A 16,001-nucleotide genomic window follows, 5' to 3' on the forward strand; every position below is an offset into this window, starting at 1 on the left:
AACCTAGCCATACCATACCATTTTTGGCTCTTTGTGTTTGTTGCTTTTGGGGCAGTGGTTTGTGGCGGTATTCTTATTCCGACATCGTTCCGAAGCCTTCACAACTTCGTTACAAAATGAGTTCAGTGTTTTTCTTTTCATTATTATTCGCCCCGCACAGCTGTTAGCACTGCCGACGGCCTCGATAACATCCGTAGCTGAGAGTGCACACCATTCTAGCCTCTCCAGTTGTTGTTGCTAGTGTTAACCCTTGGAGCCCGTGCACTTTCGAGAATAAGGCCATGACGAGCTTCGTTGTCTTGCATGCAATATGACGGTTCAAAAGATGAGTGGGGATGTCTCACGTAGAGATTTCGCCGAGGTGCGCTACCAGCCACAGCCAACTCCTGTCGACCAAAGGTGAGCAGTGTTTCTCGGCATCTCTACTCCCTACCAAAGCCCTCTGCTTTCTTACACACATCTGGGCCATGTGTCTATCGAGTTTTAGAGGTAATTTAGTCGTGGTTCAGCTACTAAGCAAGGTTTACTGACGAGGCTGTCAATTATCATTCAACTCCACGAGGGTAACGTTTCCCTTTTTTTTCAGATTTTATTTGTTGTGTCAGTTCATTCTATTAGTCTTCGCTACGCATTGTGGTTTCAAGAGACATTAAAGGGGAATTATAAGTCAGGCTGGAAGGATATGTTCGCGCCACGTGATAGCAAGTATACAGATATAGTGAACGAGGGAGGGGAAAGCCTCAGGATGCTTGCGATATCATTTGTCATAAGTCATTTTTATCGGAAACAAAACCTTAATAAGCCAAACAATGAAGTAAACGTGAAGAACACATGGCGCCACCACGTTGAGATCAGTATAACTGCAGAAATTGTCGTACTGATACCATTTCTTGGCGAAGGCGAATACTATTGACCCCGTCAGTGGGCAATCACCGTCGAAATACGAGAAAAACAGTGTGGCGAGCATGGCCAAAAGTGCGAAGGGTCTCATAATTAAAGCAATGCGAAATAGACGACGTAAAGAAAGGCTAGACGCAAACACGAGCGCTGAATCTATTGCCTCATATTATGTGCACTACGGCTACGTTTGGCCGTTTTGCACAGCAAGTTCAGAACCGCAAGCTCTCCACGGTATTTACGCTCTGTTGTGCTCGCTTGGCGGCTGGTAAAGCGCTTCTGTTCACACTTCAGACCTCGAATCGGCTACTTCGTACAGACTGCGGGCGTTATGAAGTCACATAGTGTTTGCAGCGTGCTGCGGTAGACCGACAGGTCAACAACCCGACGGACAATGCCACGCTCCAGCACGCTTGCCTGGCGAAAGTTGAGAATCCAGCCGGTACGCATCAGATGTCGGCGGCTCCACTCTCTACTCGTTGAGCCAATCCTCTTGTTAAAACATATTGCCGCCGGGATCCAAGAACTCCTAGCCGTCGTCTAGGTGGGCGGGCTAAAGTTCTCCCTGTATCTTTTGGATGCTTGACAATGAAGTTATTCCATCCATCCATCCATCCATCCATCCATCCATTCATCCAACCACCCAAACATACATGTGGAGACCAGACAACGGCTCCTCTCTGGGGGCTCTCGACCACAAGAATATTAACCATGCTTGCTGGGCTGCTTCGATCTCGACATTCAAGGAGTGCACCGAAGGTTATTCCGTACCGTTTTATTGCGAAACCTGAAGTCTCTGAAGCCTAGACCTTGTAGGGTCTGCTCGCGGGCAAGTCAAATCTCGCGCCGCTCACCGCGGGTAGCCTCGGACCCCTTCTTCCCGAGTGGGGGGGCGGGGGGAGCGAGGCTGGGAGAAAGCCTTTATAAGGCGAGACCGGGAAGGCTCGCGCTCTTTCGCTCTTGGACCAGCCCTGCCAAAAGGACCACCTGACCCAGCTGCCACGACGACGACCGGCCCCCCTGATGTGAGAATAAACCGTTTGTACAAAGTCCTGCCTCGAGTGACTGCCTGTGCGTCCCTGCGCAGAGGAATTGCCCACAACCTTTGGCCCTTGACCTTTGACCGTGGACTTTGGCCTTTGAGCTGAAATGACTTGGATACTGTGCGGCTAGGTGAAGGTCACAAGTTTAAAAGAAATTGTCTTCGAGGACAGTGTAAGGCAATGTCTAGGCAACAGTCAAGCTAATTCGAAGCCAAGTGCTTTGGAACGTCATACGCGCTTGATCGGCGTTAAAACTCTGTCATTTTTTTTCTGCGCGGTATTCAATCAACGTTTACCTGAAAGCATGGTTACGTAGCGCTCTCTAGACGCAAAGTTTGCAAACTGTAATGTCCGCGTGGACGGTCGGATGACAGTAGGGTCAGCAAGAACTGCCATGTAACGCATTATTAGAAAAAGTCCACCTCAATGAGCAAATTCTTCCAAAATTTAATAGACGGCAGCTGAGGCACTGACTTCGATTAATCTAGTCACGGTCTCAAACTCAGGCAAATGCAAGCTGATCGCTTTTTCAGAACACTCTTTCTCCAAGTTCGAAAAGAAAAACTAGCGGCGCTAACGATGCAGTCAGAAGTAAGTCAAACCTGAAAGAATTTCGGGCATGTAACCTACTGTAAATAAGCACTAATTTTTTCATTCATTCATGCAATAAGTGTGCAGTAGCGTAGACCTGCGAATATAATTTCGTTTTAAAAGAAAGAAAGAAATAAAGAAGGAAAGAAAGAAAGCAAGAAAGAAAGAAGGAAAGGAATAAAGAAAGAAAGAATGAAAGAAATAAAGAAAGAAAGAAAGAAAGAAAGAAAGAAAGGAAGAAAGGAAGAAAGGAAGAAAGAAAGAAAGAAAGAAAGAAAGAAAGAAAGAGAGGGAGAGAGAAAGAAAGAAAGAAAGAAAGAAAGAAAGAAAGAAAGAAAGAAAGAAAGAGAAAGAAAGAAAGAAAGAAAGAAGGAAAGTGTTGTGTCCCCTTATTGCTTTTGTGTGTGTAACGACCACTCGCATCCTCCTCCTAACGACCACTCGCATCCTCCTCCTAACGACCACTTGCCCCTCGTCGCACGCTGTCGCCAGATGCCCCCCCCATGGTGCGCCCCCGCATCCTCCTCCTGTTTTGGGAAGCCACTCCCTCCCGTGGACGCTTCTCCGCTCCCTCCTTTCTTCGGGCGGCCAGTTCGGCTCCTGCCTCGGTCGACGCTGGTCGCACCCTCATCGGCTTTAAATAAACGAAGTCTTAAAGTACCGTGTGCGTCTTTCGCTGCATTCAACACAGCGACCGGACACGACAGTGGCGACGAGAAAGTGGATTCGACCCGCGCTACGCAACGCTATTGACAAGCCATGGCTACGCGAGGGTTTCCCAATCAGATACCAGAATTCAACGGCTCATCGTGGTCATCGTGGGTTGGACGCCTTCAGTTCTACTTTGAAGCTAACAACATCACAGACCCAGCCTTGAAGAGGGCCAACCTGCTGACGCTGTGCGGGGAGCAGACCTACGATACTGTCTGCGCCCTTATTCAGCCAAGCACACCAGCGGCAGTGTCTTACGACGACATCGTAAAAGCGCTGCAAAAGCACTACGACCCAAGGCCATCCGAGGTCTACAGCCGGGCTCGCTTCCAACGACGAGATCAACTGGGAGGAGAAACTGTGAGCGCCTACGTAGCCGCGCTCAAGAAGCTCGCTGCCGACTGCAATTTTGGAACGCTGTCGACAACAGCTACCGGGCAGGAGGGAGACGCAGCTTCTTCTGCTAACACCACCATGCTTCCCTTGGACGTGATGTTACGCGACAGATTTGTGTGCGGACTGAGTGACGAGTCACTGCAGCAGCGCCTGTTCGCTGAGAAGGACCTCACATTCAGCAAAGCTTACGACATCGCCGTTCGAGCGGAGAGCGCCGGTCACCAGCAGAGAGGGATTCGCCGGAACACCGAGCCGGTACACCAGACAAGCAACCAGGTGCGCAAGCCTTCTGTTGTTGTAAAATCGGTCAAAAAGGCACAACGCTGCTGGCGGTGTGACGACCAACACAACCCCCAGGGATGTCGATTCCAGTCAGCCACGTGTAATTTTTGCCACAAGCGAGGGCATATCGAAAGAGCATGCATTACGAAACGGAGACTTGCCAAGATAAAGTCACCTTCCCAGCCTAATCACAGCGTCAACGCCTCAGAGAATACGCCGCTATCTGATCTCCATGGAACAACATCAGCAACACCATCTGTGTTGTACGACCTGAACACCATGAATCTCGGCACGCGACCGAAGATTTTTACAGAAGTAAGCGTACATCACCAGCTGATTAAGTTCGAGGTGGACTCCGGCGCAGCCTGTACTCTGATCAGTGAGGACACGTTCCGAACTTCATGGCCATCTGACGCACCCGCCCTGCAACAAGACGACACGCACCTGCGAACGTGGTCAGGACAGAATCTGCCACTATTGGGCTCTGCCAACGTGCAGGTTAACTACAACGGCCAGACCCATACGCTACCTCTGCTTGTTGTGAAGAGCACAGGATCAAGCCTTCTAGGGAGAAACTGGTTTTCTCCACTAGGCGTGATGATATGCGGCATACACCAGACGCCGAGCCAGAACATGGTTGAGCAACTGCAAGAGAAATACGAAAGAGTATTCTCGGAAGAGATTCCAGGAAACGAAGGGCCCCCGGTCACACTGGAGTTGTTGGACAACGCGCAACCCAAATTTCTGAAGGCCAGGCCGGTGCCGTTTGCTCTCCGAGATTCAGTTGAAAAAGAGTTGGACAAACTGGAGCAGCAAGGTGTCATCGAGCCGACGCAGCATTCAGAATGGGCCACACCACTTGTCGTAGTTCGCAAGAAGAACGGAACCATACGCCTCTGCGGAGACTACCGGAGCACCGTCAATCTTGCGACTAAAGCGTCCTCTTACCCGCTACCGACACCTGAAGAAGTATTCAGTGTACTACGTGGCGCAAGAGTCTTCAGCACATTGGACCTCACCCAGGCGTATCAGCAGCTGAAGGTGAGCGAGTCAACTGCTGAATTATTGGCAATTAACACACTGAAAGGCTTGTACAAAGTCAAGCGACTGCCTTTTGGCGTAGCTGCAGCCCCGGCCATATTTCAAAAATTCATGGAGACAGTGCTTCTGGGCATCCCAGGAGTTTGTGTCTACCTTGACGATGTCATCATCAGTGGCACTTCCACTGAAGAGCATGCAGTGCGCCTAGAGCTCGTTCTCGAAAGGCTAGCAAACGCTAATTTGTGCATAAGCAAATCGAAGTGCTGTTTTGCGGTGCCAGAGGTGCAATTTCTGGGACACCGAATTGATGCGGAAGGCATTCACCCTACCGAGGACAAAGTGCGAGCGATCACAGAAGCACGAGCTCCAACAAACAAGCAGGAGCTACAGGCTTTTCTCGGACTCTTGACGTTCTACGACCGGTTCTTGGAACAAAGAGCTACCGTGGCCAACGACTTATACCAACTCCTTCGGAAAGATGTGACATGGACATGGTCGCCACGCCATCAGCAGTCATTCGATGCCCTGAAAGACCTGATTCGAAGATGTACAGTCCTCCGCCACTACGACGAAAGGAAGCCTCTGCTTTTGGCTTGCGACGCATCACCGTACGGAGTCGGCGCGGTTCTATCGCAAACTGACGAGCAAGGAAGGGAAGCTCCCATCGCCTTCGCCTCACGTACGTTGTCGCAAACAGAACGCAACTACGCGCAACTTGACAAAGAAGGGCTAGCCATCGTCTACGCGGCGACACATTTTCACCAGTACATTGCCGGCCGGAAGGTGACCTTTATAACCGATCACCGACCGCTATTGGGCATTCTGGGACCACAAAGGCCTATGCCACCAACTTTGTCTCCGCGAATGACACGTTGGTGCATCAAACTCTCAGCGTACGACTACGCTCTGGTCTACCGCAATGGGAGTAAACATCAAAACGCCGATGCGCTAAGCCGTCTGCCACTAGACGCAACTGTTGACGAACCATTTCCACCAGGAGACGTTCTGATGTTCGAAGCACTGCCAGAACCTCCGCTTACAGCAGGCACAGTTGCAGCATCTACGCAGAAGTGCGCAGCTCTCCGGCTAGTTTACACAGCTGTTCAACAAGGCAACGTGCATAAACTCAAAGGGGACAACTTCGACGCTTACCGCAGGCGAGCTACAGAGTTGAGCACCCATCGCGGCTGCATCATATTTGGGTCCCGAGTTGTGATGCCGAGAGAACTACGCGCACAAGCTATGTCTCTCATCCACGCCGGACATCGGGGCATCGTTGCAATGAAAAAGTGTGCCAGAAGCTACATGTGGTGGCCTGGCATTGACAACGACATCGAAACAGTGGTGCGAGAATGCAAGCCTTGCCAGAGCAGCCGGAGCGCCCCGCCGAAAGCTCCTGTCCCAGAATGGGAAAAGCCAGACACACCATGGCACACACTGCACATTGATTTTGCAGGACCAATTGAGGGCTGCACTTTCCTTGTGGTCGTAGATGCCTACACAAAGTGGCTTGAGATAAGGCAAATGGGACAGACGACTTCGGCAGCAGTCATTGACAACCTCCGATCACTATTTGCAACGTTCGGCCTGCCGCGCAAGGTAGTGTCGGACAACGGAACACCGTTTGTGTCTGCGGAGATCCTCAAGTTTTATCGCGACAACGGGATCTCATCAGTTACATCGGCCCCCTACCACCCAGCGACAAACGGACAAGCCGAGCGCTACGTAGCCGAGCTAAAACGCGCCCTTGAAAGAGATCAGACAGGCTCGCTGCAGCGCCGCCTTGCGCGCTTTCTCTTCAAGCAGCACACGACGGTTCAGAGCACAACAGGCGAGACCCCCTCGAAAATGATGTTCGAGCGTGAAATGCGAACCCAGCTCACAGCCATCCTCCCCGAGCCAAAGGCAGAGACGTTCCGGGAAGAAAAAGCAATTCCGCGCTGCGGCACGCTTAATGAGGGGCAGCGCGTCCTCGCCCGACAGTTTCTGAAAAAGCCACGCTGGGAGGAAGCTACAATTGTCAGACGCATAGGCCTGCGCTCTTGGCTCGTCAACATACATGGCACAGTAGCACGCCGACATCTCAACCAGCTGCGTAGATTTACGACGCCGTCTGAGAGCTGTCCGCCAGCGGAGAGAACACGTGCACCATCTTCCCACATAGCCTGGCACCTCTTCCCGGAAGAAGAGACTTCGCCCAGGACAGACCTAGGAGACACAGCGAACAACAGCCAGCCTACAAGTGTTTCTCCCCCGAGCGCACAAAGCCAGCGCGCCTCCACGCGTGAGCGCCGACCCCCCGCACGATACCAGGCAACTTTCTAAGGGGGAAGGAAGTGTTGTGTCCCCTTATTGCTTTTGTGTGTGTAACGACCACTCGCATCCTCCTCCTAACGACCACTCGCATCCTCCTCCTAACGACCACTTGCCCCTCGTCGCACGCTGTCGCCAGATGCCCCCCCCATGGTGCGCCCCCGCATCCTCCTCCTGTTTTGGGAAGCCACTCCCTCCCGTGGACGCTTCTCCGCTCCCTCCTTTCTTCGGGCGGCCAGTTCGGCTCCTGCCTCGGTCGACGCTGGTCGCACCCTCATCGGCTTTAAATAAACGAAGTCTTAAAGTACCGTGTGCGTCTTTCGCTGCATTCAACACAGCGACCGGACACGACAGAAAGAAAGAAACAAATAAAGAAAGAAAGCATCTCCGTGAGTACAAGCGTCTCCTAAATATTGAAACAGGTTACGAGTGTGCCATCAAAAGGAGGTCGTTTTGTGGCCATTGAACTCAGTGAAATCGCACATTTTGAACAAAATATCCTTCAAAACAATCAAAATAGCATCTTATTTGTATCTCTTGTCAAACACGCATACCTCGTTTCCTCTTTCGCGCAGTGAACAAGTCGTTTCTACAAGGACGCGGTCTCCCCGTGCCGAGCTGTGGCTCAACGTAGGTCGAACGTGTAACCTTAGCCTCGGCTATTTTGGAATGGTGAGTACTCTACAGATTGGTTACATTGAAACTTAAACGGAGTCTTTTCAATTTTGCTGCCACATTTACACCTGTGCGTTAGCTGACGCATAAGTGTCAAGTCTAAGTCTGTTTACTAGACAGGTTATTCGTCCACTGCGCCGCAGTCGGTCACAGATAAAAGTGAGGCTCTAGAACACAGAAATGCCACGCGACGACCGGGGAAGTTTGAGGGAAGCAAGTTGGCGGGAAAAACATCAATACGGTGCAGCCATGTAATCCGGTCGCGTGAAATGTATCAAGCTGTCAGGGGACGTGCATTCTATATCCCCTGATAACAATACCACACGACCATCGGTCGCGAAACAGATCTACAATAATTTCTTTTCCGAGAACACGCGTCGTGTACAATTTGTTGTCGTTAGCACATTGCCAGGATATCGGGGATAGGTGTCCTGCATTGTTCGAACTAGGAAAACGTCTTATAACATTCTTCAAAAGCATATGCTCCCAATTTGAAACCACTTTGCATATATTTCGCTCGTAAGTTCCACGTTTGACCACCACATCGTCTTTTGTGAACTTTCTTAAGTCGCGATAATATTAGAAGCATACGGCCATTGGTTGAAAAAAAGACGTGCTAAACACTAAACTACGGCTTAGCTTGGCTTAAGTTCAACGAGAGTCAAACGCCAAAACGAGCCTTTCACACACCCAACTGGACAGAGCGTCTACGGCGTGACTCTCCCATTGAAGAAGCGTAGCTTGAAGAATAGTAGCTTGAAGAAGCGCTTGAAGAAGCTACGCTTGAAGAAGCGTAGCTTGAATGGCTCTCGCATTGAAGAAGCGTATTGAAGAAGCGTAGCTTGTTGGGCCAGTTGTTGCATGTTAAGTGGAAAACCAGCGAAAAGGACGCGTTCACAAGGAGGAGAAGTACACAGGACAACGCTGGAAGCGTTTCCCAGCGTTGTCCAGAGTACTTTCTCCTCCTTGTGAACGCGTCCTTTCCGCTGGTTTTCTACTCTCCCAATAGGGCTCTACGGCGCGGGAACTGCCTCTGCACTATACTCTTTACTATACTATAATATGTACGCTTTTGCTGACGCAGGGTTTAGTGGAGGCTTTGACTGGCGTTGGCTTGCTGGACCTTGGAGAGGTGTACAACACCAGCTTATCATCCGTCTCGCAGCTGATCACCACTCGCTGCGTCGGTGGCCTGCTTGGGTCCCTCATCGGTGGGTATACCTAAGTCCGCTCAAACCCGGAAACTGCAGCGCTCACTATGTCATGGAAGTTTCGAGCACGTCCAGAAACTTTCGTGGCGTCCTTTTCGTGGCGTCCTCAATCAGCGGTGCGCTTTGCACTGATGCGAAAAGATGGTTCCGTCTTTCTCCCCTCTCTTAGCATACCTCTTGCACATTCTACCACACTGGTGCTTTGCCGTCTATGGCTCGGTATTAGTGTTCACAAAGCGGCACTCATTCCTCACTGGCATGGCCGGCAGCCCTGCTTGTGACATGTGTGGCTGTGAATAGGCAACATAACCATACCCAACAATTATGGACAATACCATTACCGAGCGGAAAACCGTTTATGAACTCAGTTTTCCCATATAATGGAAGATTTCACTATAACAATCAATATATCAGCAGATCTTCCAACGGCAGTCTTTTATTTTTTTCTATTAACGTTGTTGCTATCATCAAAAGCATTCACCATTGGTTTTCTATGGCAGTCTTAACTGTTCGATGCGACCGATGGAAACATTTCAAAATAAATATTTTGCTATATATCAGAACAATGGACCATTGCCTTCGAATTTTCTGTAGGAGTATATTATAACTTTCCAATTTTTGCAATTTTTGTCGAGAATGTTGGACATGGTTTACCACTATTCATCTGTGCATTAGATCAACTCGACCCTCGCCCTACGAAGAACAGTAAAATCCACTGTCTTTGATCACAGCGATCGGCATCCTTGATGGCATAGAAAGCATAGTTTCGATTCCTGGGGGCATTGTATTTGTGCAATAGAGTGGGAATTGGAAACACGCATGCGCATACCTGATGCAACTGCTCTTCATCCGCTTCCCTCACTTTCATCTTTTCCTTTCCTCCAGTGCACGGCAACCAACCGGAGCACACCACTGGTTAACCGCCTTCCTTACCCCTCTCTCTGGCGATACAGGTTTTGCAAGATATGCCTAACGAAAAACTAAAACCTGAGTGCGTACTCTTTCACGCTCCTGCACATGCTTCATAAAGTGCGATGAAAATATAAAACACGCAGTTCAAGAAATTCTAAACGTACTCGATGTCTCACATAAACTCGACTGGAGCCCGCTGCAGCGTTGTAGATTACGCTCGGAGCGAAGGTATGTCGCTCGTAATTCAAGAATTATACTAATTTCTACATTGAAACGCATTCGGTTCGATTACAGTTTAGTTTAGGTTATTTTATGATGGTTTAACGTCCCAAAAGCAACTCAGGCTATGAGGGACACCGTAGTGATGGGCTCCGGAAATATCAACCACCTGGGGTTCTTTAACGTGCACTGACATCGCACAGTACATGGACCTCTGGAATTTCGCCTCCATCGAAATTCCTCGGGCTCGCGTATGACTGAAAAGGTCTCTGTTTCCAGGATGTCAAAATACGTGAATATGAGCAGCAGTTGCCGCTGCTTGCTGTCATCTAGAAGCAGCATCATTAATGATGCAGAAAAATACTGCATAAAGGATTTTGAATGAAAATTAAATGTGAAAAAAATTACTTATCTGAAACGCCGCATTCTTGAGTGAAGACTTTGTTTTGCTGGAGAAAAATTTATTGAACTAGACCACGACACCAGCTAAAAAGATAAAAAAAGTTAGAGATTATTAGCTCCCGGAGAGAGCTGCATGACAGCATTCACTATGATGCCAGCTTTATCCGTTCGCCGCTACCAAATGTCTAGGTTTCTCTGCGTGTATGCGTCCTGCGCTGGCTATTAGAACAGCTCGCGCGCAGTAAGCTGTCATGTTAACATCTTCGTTTTATGCATGCACCTTGATAAACATCAGAGACTTTGGTCATTGTTTAACCCATGTCAGACTAAAGGTATCGGGGTCAGGTGTGCGTCACTAAAGTGCAGTCATGGTACGTGTGACTATCCTGTTAGCTTATCGATCTCCAGAGTCAATCTCGTCCTAAGTCGTTGCATCGTGGGCAACAGGAAGCTGCACTTCCGCAGACGTGGTGATCATTCGCGCAGGTTGTGGCACGCCGATGTCTTTTAAGCAGGCTCCGCACAAGAACAGAGCTAGTTTCCTCCTGTCATGAGATGAGCATGCAAAAGCACTAAAATGCCGCATTTATTACACCTTCACAACTCTTCTCCAGGCGGCAAGCTATACGACACGTACAACACCCAGGTCGTGTCCATCCTGGTCATGGCGTTGAGCTGCTTCGCAGTGCTTATGGTCCCTCTCAGTGGAAGACTACTGCTGGTGCATGTCATGATGTTCTTCGCCGGACTTAGTCTACGAGCATTTAGCACGGGTGAGTCGGGCGCTCGCCTCTTCGTGTAGAGGCGCCCCCTCCCGTGGCCATCAGTATGTGAAATACAACACACGGCATTAGTTATTACGAAAGGAAGGGAGTGAGAATCGTTACTCATTACGCGTTCCCTTGAGGATTTATCTAATTAGCCTGTGAGGAGGGATTTCGGTTTGGTGTGGGGGCTTCTGAACTATACTTATCGGCGTCAAGATGAAGTGGCAGAATAATCAACAGGAAGGGGGGGGGGGGGGGGGGGGGGGACGTACCATACAGCTTGCTCAAGAGACCCAGAATGAAGTAAAAGGCTAAGAGCCACTTTGCCGTCATTTTTAAACAGAATCAAAGCAGGAATTCTTCCTCTGAGGTTTGCGCTTATGGTGAAGTGCTTATTGAAAAAATTAAATTAAAGTTCATTGCCGTCGTATGGGCGCACTAGTATTATAAATTTTCTTGAATTTAGCCTTTGCTCCGGCCGTGCTTTGTAATGTTTCGTTATGTTTACGACTCATTTAGTTATCTCCCATTTGTCACTGCTCCCTTTGGCATCGGTCTTGAGGAATGGGGTCACACTTTCCAAGGGATAAACACGTCCATGAAGCCGCATACATTCATAAACGCCTCCCACAGATATGGAGCACTTCCTGACTGGCGAGGACGCCTGAGAATGACTGAGCCCGACGATGAGTTTCACATACCTGACAAGCATCCTCAGTGCTGCTTGCATCTTGGGAGCAGAATTGTGGTTTGGTGGGCAAACAATTGAAGGGTCGTGACTTCTGTGACGCGGCCGCACTGGATGTAGCTGCAGTGGTGTGGTTGGCTACGGCGCCGAGTCCAAACCGGTCATCCCTGTCGTTGGTCGATTGCTTCAGCATCTGTTTTTGTGGTCGTCCTCCCGACTGAAGTGACGGCCTAATGAAGCCAAGCCAAAATTAGCCACTACAAAATAAAGCCCTTCATCTCGGCAACGCTAAACGCACCATATCTGAAGACAGAAATTGTGAAAACTCACTGACAGCTTATGCAGAGATTCCAGGATTCCTTAGTCGCAATGCTGCCATAGAATATTGCAGATTATTGTCATGTAAAGCTCTGCACATTTAAAGCCAGGATGGCAATCGAAATGAGCTCCGTCTTATCGGGCTTCATTGGCGCGGCCTTGTAGTTGGTACTTACACGCCTTCAGACAGACGCAAGACCTGGAAAAATAGACGTTACCTTCAGTCCCTCGCTGTGTTGCAGCGTGCACTGTTCACAGCGGTCCCATTCCTGCTATGGATAAAGGAAGCAGTAGTTTTTACACGCTGTTTCGGCATGCCAGTCTAAAGCAAAAGTTCAATAAGCTTTCGGTTTAGACTCGATTTTTTTAGTGACTAAGCGTGACTAAATCTTCCATGCTAGCGCATTGACATTTTTTTCTCCTTTTGTTCTCCTTGACCTCAGGCTCGAACGTGTGGATCTTGAAGATGTGGACCAAGAACTCTAGTCCTGCGCTACAAGTTCTTCATTTGGCCTCCGGTGTGGGGTGCCTTGCCGCTTCCATAATAGCGAGGCCATTCTTGTCTACACAAGCCACCACCGCCAGCACAAATGCAACTATGCAGATGCCCAATGCCAAATGGAATGGCACAGACTACTTGCCCATAAAGCCTCTGGAATACCTCAATGTAACGGTCTTTGACGACGCTCCAACCGATAGCACAATTTACTATGCGTTTGGAATTGCTAGCGGCTTCCTCTTCCTCGTAGTAGCTTCTATGGCCACCTTCTACTTCATCGACAACACCAGCTTCAAGACGCGGACAACAAATGCCGTGAACAGCGTTGCGAAGAGTACAGAGGAGTCAGCTGAATACATACGCTTCGCTCGGATACTGTTGGCACTGCAGTCAGCCTATATCTGCGTCTATGTCGCCCTGGAGTGTACAATGGCACAGATGTTGACGGCGTTCGCCGTCAAGTGCGACCTGCACTTCTCCAAGCCTCTGGCTTCTCGTCTTGTGGCCGTTTACTTCGGTTGCTTCGCGGCGAGTCGCCTGGCTGCTGCTGTTGTCACGGTCAAGGTGTCTGCCGTCTCCGTGTTGGTCGCGTCGCACATCCTTCTCACCGCAACAGCTGCGGTCCTATTGGCATGTGGTTCCAGCATTGCTGTAGCTTTGTGGGCCTGCAGTGCCTTAGTTGCTATTGCTGAGGGTCCTCTAGCGCCAGCAGTGACGGCCTGGGTTGGGAAGCACATCAACATCAGCAACAAGATGATGTCCATAGTAGGGCTCACAGGAGCACTTGGATCTCTGTCACCTCCACTTCTGGTGGGCCAGTTTTTGGACAGCATGCCCAATGTTTTCTTATACGCCGTCTTCACTGCCATTATGCTGTCGGTAATAATTTTTTTCAGCATGTGCTTGTACCTGCGAAGGAAGCCTTTTCTGAATGAGAACAAGGAGCTAATCGCGAGCGTCAACAGTGAAAATCCTGACCAAACGTCCTCCATGCAAACAGAGGGGCAATGATGAGGAAATTTTTCTCCCTAAAAAAGTCAATTTACGTATTTAACCAATAAAACTATAAACATTGCAAATAGTGAGTGATTACTTTCTTCAATATGGCGATAACAATGATTTTTTCTTTCTTAGGACAAATGCTGCAAAGAATTCTTTTTTATTATTATTTGGAATAGACGAAGAGAAGCGACACCCTCAAAGTTTTTATGCCTTCAGACGACGTCGACGCATATTTCTATTACCTCGCAGTACTACCGTGTTATTCTTATCCTATAAATTTCTTGGATCTGACGTCACGGATGGCATGATAATGGACCACACATATATTTATGTTGCCACAGTGCTAGTTGCGATAAGTAAACCACGCGAACATGCACATTTCCGCCATCCTCCTCGTCCTCCAACATGACGAGCAGTGAGACGTCGGTGGAAGGTACCTTATAAACATTCAGAATGCTCAGCTGAAGAATACCCGCCGCTGTGGCTTAGTGCTTAGGACGCTAGGCTGTCGCCAGAGAACGCGCTGTTATTCCGGCCGCCGTGGCCGCGTTTCGATAGAGGCGAAATGCAAGGCGACCGTAGGTGGTCGTAGCGAATTTTTTTTTTATTCGAGAAGTCCACCATGAGGCATAAGTTGAGAAAAGGGGAGTGGAAAGTAGTATATAGAAAGTTAAAAGAAGGGGTGCAGACCATTTTCTGCGAGGTAGTCGCATAGGATGCTGGTGAACTGATTTTTCATAGTCCACTGCACATAGTCTCCTTCGCGGTTCCACCACAGGCCCACCTCCCTGAGGAGCCGTTTTCTAATAGGGCCCGTCGCTGGGTAAGTCCACAACAGGTGCCGCACATCACAAATGTCCGGTGCAGCGCCGCAGTGAGGGCACCTGCCAGTCGCTGGCAGATCTTTACCACGCCGCCGATGACGGACAGATGGGGTCAGAGCCGCCCCTGCCCGAATCCGGCGCACTGATACCTCCTCCTGCCGAGTAAGACTACGGGGGAGAGGGCGCGAACATGGAGGAATTAGAGCACGTGTTCGCTAAGGCAGACCTTGTGAATCAGAGGCATGGGACAGGAACGGATCTGGGGAAGAGGGGAAGGTGGTGGGTCGTCTGATGTTTCAATGTTAGTCATAGCATATACTTGAATGTTAAGTGGATCGTGAGCATGACCGCAAATCCAGTGTATGCGTACAGGACATGGGTACTTTGCGCAGGGCAGATGAATTGATTGTGTAATCTGGAATGTGCGTCGAACAGCCTTAAGCTGTTCAAGGGCAGCGAGGGAGTTGGTGTAAAGATGAACTGGATTGAATGTAGGAACATGCGGAAGGGAAGCAATGGCATTGTAAATGGCTTGAATTTCCAATGCTCGGGGGTGCATGTATCCGCGGTGTACGTCGCGCGAGAGTTGAGATGCGGATGGGAGGGACTATAAGCAGCAGTAACTCCCCGCTCTGAAGTATGGGATGCATTGGTGTACAATATGCACCCTTCAGGCAGATAGGCGGCTGATACCGACGGGGAAACAGTGGGGCGATTGTCTGTGAGCTGACAGTATGACCACGGAAGAAGACTCTTTAAACGACGAAGTTGTACAGACTGTTTGCCAACTCTGTTTGCCACCCGCTGGTCGATGAGTTAACTGAGAGCATTAAGTTGGGCGAACTCCTGAAGCACGAGTATGGGCTAATCAAGAGCACAGGCTGATCAAGAGCATTCTTCAAATTTCCTGACTTAGGCCTTTATGCCTCAAAAACTGATGTATTTCGATTGTCTTTTTATTCCCAGAACAATACGCGATTGGAACATATTGTCTTCAGACACTGCTTGGATTATGTCTAAAGATGTTTTCTTTTCTACCCTATAATAACCGTTTCAGTTTCGTGGTTCTGTGAGAAATTTTTATCTGTTTTTGTTTTTCTTTCTTTTGATGCAATTTGGACTTGTTTCTGTGGCTGACACTGCTTATGTTATGTTTGTTTTTTACGTATACGCTCCCCCACTGCAATACCACTTGGCGCTGTGGGCAAAA

At 49.3% G+C, this 16,001-nt stretch overlaps 1 protein-coding gene across 1 annotated transcript; it reads left to right on the forward strand.

Annotated features, from left to right (window-relative positions):
- Positions 1-243: 243 nt before the first annotated feature.
- On the forward strand, positions 244-13,976 carry LOC149349029 (sodium-dependent glucose transporter 1A-like). Its single transcript, XM_089541886.1, has 5 exons — positions 244-399; positions 7,850-7,946; positions 9,034-9,160; positions 11,308-11,466; positions 12,910-13,976. Exons 1-5 carry the CDS (start codon positions 311-313, stop codon positions 13,974-13,976), a joined length of 1,539 nt encoding a protein of 512 aa, XP_089398012.1. The 5' UTR covers positions 244-310.
- Positions 13,977-16,001: the final 2,025 nt, after the last annotated feature.

The sequence above is a fragment of the Amblyomma mixtum genome, chromosome 4 (assembly GCF_055824585.1).
Source record: "Amblyomma mixtum isolate Tamu chromosome 4, ASM5582458v1, whole genome shotgun sequence".
Classification (NCBI taxonomy): domain Eukaryota; kingdom Metazoa; phylum Arthropoda; class Arachnida; order Ixodida; family Ixodidae; genus Amblyomma; species Amblyomma mixtum.